General features: G+C 42.5%; 1 protein-coding gene across 1 annotated transcript; it reads left to right on the forward strand.

Moving 5' to 3' along the window:
• The first annotated feature begins 4,134 nt into the window (after positions 1-4,134).
• LOC112067795 (heat shock protein beta-1-like) lies at positions 4,135-7,762 on the forward strand. The gene is made up of 4 exons (XM_024147856.1): positions 4,135-4,147; positions 4,287-4,664; positions 7,327-7,352; positions 7,682-7,762. The coding sequence occupies exons 1-4, from the start codon at positions 4,135-4,137 to the stop codon at positions 7,760-7,762; spliced, it is 498 nt and encodes a 165-aa protein (XP_024003624.1).
• Positions 7,763-7,991: the final 229 nt, after the last annotated feature.

A 7,991-nucleotide genomic window follows, 5' to 3' on the forward strand; every position in this document is an offset into this window, starting at 1 on the left:
GTCTGCTGGTAAACCTGCTCCCAAACGATTTTTTATTTCGTTTTTTTTWWAATTTTCTGATTGACCTGTTCAAATTAAAGGACAGACCTGTTTAAAGAGAACTCTTTGCTGTATCTTCACATAATATGTAATATTAATGTAATGTATTTGAAGAAAGATCCAAATGAAAGAGCTCACCCCGATACAGTCTTTTAGAAAGATTTGTGATAAACCTTATACAGTATATCATATAATTACAGTACAAACCATGTGTTAGGTTTTTTTCCTTTTGTCTTATCCCATCTGCATGATGTTTGTGTCTGTTGTTAGCAGGTTTCATTGTCTATTCATGACTGTACTATAGTACTCTTAATAGTCTGAATGCCTTTTGTACTGTTAGCTCTGTGTTTCTCCAAATATTACACCTATGTGCTCAACTGAAATGTGGTTGTTACAATGCAAATATTTATCATTCTAAAGAAGTCATTTTTGCATGCTTACATACAGTTGATGTTGACGATAATTAAAGTTAGCAAATGAACATTCTTGTTTGTTCTCTGTATGGCTCTCTRTAACAGGATGTGCTGACTCTTGCACGCAGGTGTTATTAACGTCCTATAGTGCAAGCAATCTTTAATCTGGAGCCGTTAAAAAAAAAAAACAGTAGGACTAAATGCTTTATTATATATTTTTTTACTGTTGTACAAATTGAAGTGAGTAACATCACACCTAGAACTCCATCAATATGTCAAATGGACTTGTGGAACATGTGTCAGAATAGCCTGACCACAGCTTTTAGGACAACATACAGATTTAAGAGTGAAAAACAAGTTATGTCGACACAAAGTCTGCATTGCGAGGAGCTAAAAAGTGGAGCTTATTCTGAATCATCTCAGCTGACATGAAAGTTATATAATATGACAATGTGAACACGTGAATAAGACAAAAGACCTGTTTTCGGTTTGGCTTTTTTCATTGGTGCTTTTGAAATTCTGAAGTATACCACATAATTTTCAACAATATGGCCACATATTTGTTCACATTGATATTCCCTCATGTCATAGCACAGTAGGCTATTCAAGTATGGCTCTCTGACARCATCCACATGTTTTTGTAAAAAACTAACTGGAATAACACTTGTATTATTGTGACAGGGTAGGAACCTGGGCCCAGATTCACAAAACCTTCTTAAGAGAAATGTCTTCTTAATTCACCCACAAACTTAATCTGAAAGTTTCAGTATTGATMATTTTAAACCCAAGAACATGTTTTAGAACAGTAATCGCAATAATAAATATGCTAACATGATTACCACTGCTAGCTAGCTAGCTAAATTGGTTGCCTAGAGATTACTGTTCTAAAACATGTTCTTGGGTTAAAATAATCAATACTGAAACTATCTTAGCTATCTTAGAATTTCCAATAACTTTAGTTCAAGAATCTACATTTCTTCTTAACTTTTTGCTTAAGGAGAAATAGCTCAAGAACATTTCCAAGAACCATTTTAAAGAATAGCAACTTTGCTTAACTTTCTTCTTAAGTATAGGCAGTTAAGAAGAAATGTCTTCTTAAGAATGTTTTGTGAATCTGGGCCCCTGGGACCTTAATTAGGATGGGACAGGTCAAAAGTATCAAAGCGCCCCTATGACATGTTTAGGTAAGAGATTTTGTACCTGAAGTTGATGGAGACTGTGTCTGAGAACCATTTTGAGAACCATGCTGTTTTGAAGAAATGTTTGGGGTGTGGGCAATTGTACTAAGGTATGTGTCTACTTTGATTTTCAGTGTTTGTTTATTCAAAATTGACAGACATATAGTCATAGGCCTTATGTTCAATGTCCCTGTTTCTTTGTAAATATACCACTAGATGGCACCCTTCTGTCTAACTGTATCATCTATTGTGCCTCAGGCCAGTTTTTTTCCTCCATTGTTCTTCATACAGAGGCTACATTAGGCTTGCTTCAGACATATTATAGTGTATTTCTGTAGAATGATCTAATACCACTTGCCAACGACCACAATGAAACATGCCATTTGTCCTATGCTTTTTTTCTTTCAACGGTCACCTTGATGTCACACAATGCATGTAAAGGTGTGCTCACTCTTGTTAAGAAAGAGGTGCACATATGAAGTCCATACGTCTCTGGCATGCACTCCTCAGCAAGAGGAGGTAAAAATAGGTGTGTTTGTCCTGTGTACTATAGAGCCATTTATCTCAAGGGGCTGTCATACTAGTCATATGTGTTATGATAGGGGATTTGGATTGACACACAGTCCCTTTATCTAAAATAAACACTCCAGGGGTTAAGTTTCCCTGTATTGAAGTGAGTGACTTACTGCACAGGTGTCAGGGGTACATGCTAAATGCACAGCCTCCATGTGAGCTGTAACAAAATAAATGTATTGAAACATGCACATCACTTTGGACCATGTTTAATCATTCTTCACATTAGTTGGCTTTTTTGTGATCAGTTTGTTTTCCCATTGATGTACATGGCACTCCTCGAAATCCACAGTGGAATGTTTCTGAGCAAAGGTTACTGTGGAAACAGTTGCCAAGCAACAGCACAGTAGTGCTCTGTTTCTGATCGGACCACACCTTAGAAATAGAATGCATAAAACTGACTTGTTTCTCCACACTATATATAAAAATCCACTGGTCTACTGATAGAGGTACAATTCAGTTGACAATTGATTGTTGTGATTCCTTACATAAAATAGGCTACACAGGAAACAGAAAATGTGTTGTTTTGTAACTGATGAAAAAAAACAAGCTCCCTAATCCAGTGTGAAGTACATACCTGTGTATTGTAGATCACACCTCCCCTTTGTGCTCCAGAGACCACCAACCCTCCAACACAGCCTGTCTCCTTTGGGAGAAATGTATGATGTATAGCTGATCATTTTCTGCTCSCTTGCCAGTGACATCTGCCATGACAGCCTCAGCAACAGGCTGAGCCAGCCAGGCCAATGCAGAGGCCCAGCGGGACTCCTCGGCCCAGCTAAAGCCACTACAGCTGTTACAACCCAGTCAGCACCATCATGGGCTTGGTTTTCTGAGTCCATTCCCATCCCTGTCACGACTTCCGCCYAAGTCGGGTCCTCTCCTTGTTCGGGCGGCGCTCGGCGGTCTTCTAGCCATCATCGATCCACTTTTCATTTTCCATGTGTTTTGTCTTGTTTTTCCTCACACCTGGTTTCAATTCCCTCAATCATTTGTTGTGTATTTAACCCTCTGTTCCCCCCATGTCTTTGTGTGGGATTGTTTATTGTAAGTGCTTGTGCATGTGTTGATTGGTGCGCGATGGGTTTTTGTACCCAAATATCTTGTTGTATTTATGCAGTGAGTTTTGCTATTAAACTGCTCCGGCTATTACCAAGTTCTGCTCTCCTGCGTCTGACTTCCCTGCCACCGATTACGCACCCCTTACAGAATCCCCAACTCTGTCAGTCTCTTCCAAGTCACTCACGACTCCATCATGCTAGCAGTCATGTTGCCCGTGTCTCTTTCTCTCTGAGCTTCGTATAACTGACTGGTTTGCAAAACCTGGCCTAGACACACGTTAAGGTCCAGGTTGATTTTCACACAAAGACCATGCTGGTGTCACTGACATGCAATCAAGTCCTAAACCAACAAATTAAATCATCACTTTCAGAACTGCCACTGCGGAAGAGAGCTCATTTCTCGGCTATACTCCTTGGTAGACTGTTTTCACTCTTCCGCTTTTCATGATTCTTAATAAAAAAATGTTGTTTTTAAACTCAATGCGAAAAGCTGCAGATTATACAGACAGTCTTCTCAAAGTATCTGTTTTCATTTGCAAGGTCTTGACAAATCTTCACAGCTGTTTACTGTCTCTGTTGGGTGTGCTCTGTTTCTCTCTCTCAGTGTGTGGATACTAACCAACCAGAACCACCAATAGATAGCAAAACAGGAAATACACAATTACACGTTTCAATCAAAGAGTGCATGATTTACATGATCAAAAAGTGCAACAACAGGAAATAAAATGACTATTTGCAATGCTCAAGCAAAGCCTTTGTTGTACCTTTGTACCGCTGTTTTTTGCAGTGTAATCCTATGGGCGTGTTCGCTGTAGCTTTTGTACCATGAGGTCTGTGCAGTAGGTACTGTATGTTATTTAAGTTTGTGCTATGTGGGCCCTCAGTATGTCACACCCAGCAGAGGTAAATTACCTCTAATGTCCATAGTCCTGATACTTGTCATTTTTCCCAGGGTGGGTGGTGGGTACAGTATATCTCATATATGTCTTTGGACACATGAGCTTGTCTTTGTTTCCTAACAGTCCAAGAAAATTGTTTAAATCATGTCCCTTTCACTATGCTCCGGGAGCCAAACTTTGACCTCTTCCGCAACTGGCACCACAGCACACGGCTCTTCGACCAGTCTTTCGGGATGCCCCAGATCCCAGACAAGTGGTCCCACTGGCCAGGCTCCCACTGGCCCGGCTACATGTGCCCCCCAGGCTCCTCCGTGGATGTAGGCTTCTACTTCTACTGCCTAATGGGCAACCCCTATGCCTGCACAATGTCCCGCCAGCTCAGATCTGGCCTGTCTGAGAGGAAGCAGACCCATGACTCCTGGAGGATCAGCCTGGACGTCAACCAGTTCGCCCCTAAGGAGCTGATGGTCAAGGCCAAGGATAGAGTGACAGAGATTATCGGTCAGTATTCCTTCATGTTATTGAATTAGATGATTTACATGATTCAATATTTCTCTCTCAATTCTCATGCAATCAAGATTGATCAAATCAAATCAAACGTTATTTGTCACATGTGCCGAATACAAGTAAAAAATTATAAAAAGTAACACAATAAAATAACAATAACGAGGCTATATACAGGGGGTACCGGTACCGAGTCAATGTGCGGGGGTACAGGTTAGTCAAGGTAATTTGTACATGTAGGTAGGGATAAAGTGACTATGCATAGATAATAAACAGTGAGTAGCAGCAATGTAAAAACACATGTGTGTGTGGGAGGGGGCGAGTCAATGTCAATAATCCAGGTAGCCATTTGATTAATTGTTCAAGAGTCTTATGGCTTGGGGGTAGAAGCTATTAAGGAGCCTTTTGGTCCTAGACTTATCGCTCCGGGTACCGCTTGCCGTGCGGTAGCAGAGAGAACAGTCTATGACTWGGGTGACTGGAGACTTTGACAACAATTTTTTGGGCTTTCATCTGACTCCGCCTAGTATATAGGTCCTGGATGGCAGGAAGCTTGGCCTCAGTGATGTACTGGGCCGTACTCACGACTCTCTGTACAGTCTTACGGTCAGATGCCGAGCAGTTGCCATACCAGGCGGTGATGCAACCGGTCAGGATGCCCTCAATGGTGAAGCTATAGAACTTTTTGAGGATCTGGGGTCCCCTGAGGGGGAAAAGGTGTTGTTGTGCCCTCTTCATGACTGTCTTGTGTTTGGACCATGATAGTTCGTTGGTGCTGTGGACACCAAGGAACTTTAAACTCTCGACCCGCTCCACTACAGCCCCGTCAATGTTAATGGGGGCCTGTTCGGCCTGCCTTTTCCTGTAGTCCACGATCAATTCCTTTGTCTTGCTCACATTGAGTGAGATGTTGTTGTCCTGGCACCACACTGTCAGTGTGGGCAGCTCGCGGCTGGGTTTCCCTTTGTAGTCCGTAATAGTTTTCAAGCCCTGCCACATCCGAKGAGCATCAAAGCCGATGCTTTGCCTGTTTGATGGTTCGTCTGAGGGCGTAGCAGGATTTCTTAAAGGGGTCCGAATTAGTGTCCTGCTCCTTGAAAGCGGCAGCTCTAGCCTTTAGCTCGATGTGGCTGTTGCTCGTAATCCATGGCTTCTGGTTGGGATATGTACATACGGTCACTGTGGGGACGACGTCATCAATGCACTTATTGATGAAGCCAATGACTGAGGTGGTATGCTCCTCAATGCCATTGGATGAATCCCGGAACATATTCCAGTCTGTGCTAGCAAAACAGTCCTGTAGCGTAGCATCCGCGTCATCTGACCACTTCCTTATTGAGCGAGTCACTGGTACTTCCTAAATTTGTTTTTGATTGTAAGCAGGAATCCGGATGATAGAATTATGGTCAAATTTGCCAAATGGAGGGCGAGGGAGAGCTTTGTATGCATCTCTGTGTGTGGAGTAAAGGTGGTCTGGAGTTTTTTTCCCTCTGGTTGCACATGTGACATGCTGGTAGAAATGAGGTAAAACAGATTTAAGTTTGCCTGCATTAAAATCCCCGGTCACTAGGAGTGCAGCTTCTGCGTGAGCATTTTCTTGTTTTCTTATGGCCTTATACAGCTGGTTGAGTGCGGTCTTAGTGCCAGCATCGGTTTGTGGTGGTAAGTAGATGGCTACGAATAATATAGATGAACTCTCGTGATAGATAGTGTGGTCTACAGCTTATCATAKGGTACTCTACCTCAGGCGAGCAATACCTCGAGACTTCTTTAATATTAGACATTGCGCACCAGCTGTTATTGACAAATAGACACACACCCCCGCCCCTCGTCTTACCAGACGTAGCTTCTCTGTGTCACGACTTCAACCGAGGCAGGCTCTCCTTCCCGTTCGGGTGGCGCTCGGCGGTCGTCGTCACCGGCCTACTAGCTGCCACTGACTCTTTTTCCTCCCCCTCCTTATGTGTTTATTTGTATCACCTGTGTTCAGTTAGTTGTTAATTAGTGTGGCTTTATTAGTCAGCCAGCCCGTACGCTTCTTTGTGCGGGATTGTTACATTGTAGCTTTTGGATTTCGGGAGTGGATATTATTATTGTGGACTGGGTTTGTTTCTCGTGTCGTTGGACCGTTGTGTATGACACCCAGTACGTCCGTGTTGGACATTTTGTTTGCCAGTTTGGGTTATAAAGACTCAACATATTGAAGCTCTGCTGTTCCTGCGTCTGACTTCGCACCCCCCGACACCCAGGTCGTTACACTCTGTTCTGCCGATGCATGGAAAATCCCACCAGCTCTATATTATCCGTGTCGTCGTTCAGTTTATGCTTTGATCTTTCTTGTATAATAAAACAAATAAAAAGTTGCTTACCTACTGGATAGACGAAGATAGAAGATATGCTACATTTCTTAGTCCCGTACAGTACTGCAGCCTATAGTTAAGGGTCAATGACACATCTTTGTTGGTAAACGTATCCCAGAGCAGCTTCAGGAGGGAGTCAAGCCTTTCAAAATAACAACCCAATACCCATACAATATACAGCCAGGTGCACTCTAAAGCAWAAACTGTAGACCGAACTCAATCTGTGCACAGAGAGTCATACACATACTGTACACACCGAAGATACACTCCTAACCCCAATGTGTCTGTCATATCAACAGGAAAGCACGAAGAGAGAAGAGTACAAGTGAGTACAAAGCAGAACATTTCAATAGTTATAAAACTGTAAAGCTAAAGTAACATCCCTTGGGTGTTGATTGCAATGATACGTCCAAAATGGCACACTATTCCTTATATGGTGCACAACTTTTGACCAGAGCCCTTTAGGTCTTGGTCAAAAGAAGCACACTACAGTATATAGGGAATAGGGTGCAATTTGGGATGCCGATATTGACAATAATAACTTCTGTCACATGAGAGTACTCTCCTCTGATACAAACTTGTTCTGTCTCCTGGCAGCAGTATTCTCCCCGGTGTGGACTCTGAGAAGGTGATCTCCTCTCTCTCTCTCCAAAGGGTATGCTCAGCGTCAAGGTCCCACTGCCCATGCCAGCAGTCCAGGAAGGAGGGCTCTRCATGGCCATCAGCAAGAAGTAAACTCCCCACGAGTAAGCTTCCAACATTGTGTAATTTTGCAGGCACCAGTTCTCAAGTGCAATTCATGGCTAACACATGACATCTTCTGCTGTGGCTTGTATTTTATACCTTAACTTGCATTGTTAGTGTAACTTCTTGTAGTTACTGTCAATCAATGCATTGAATGGCCTGTTTTGGCAAAATTGCATTTTGATATATTTCATTGGTCCTGTAGCTCCAACCTTTCTCT

This window comes from Salvelinus sp. IW2-2015, linkage group LG22, assembly GCF_002910315.2.
Source record: "Salvelinus sp. IW2-2015 linkage group LG22, ASM291031v2, whole genome shotgun sequence".
In the NCBI taxonomy this organism is placed as follows: Eukaryota; Metazoa; Chordata; class Actinopteri; order Salmoniformes; family Salmonidae; genus Salvelinus; species Salvelinus sp. IW2-2015.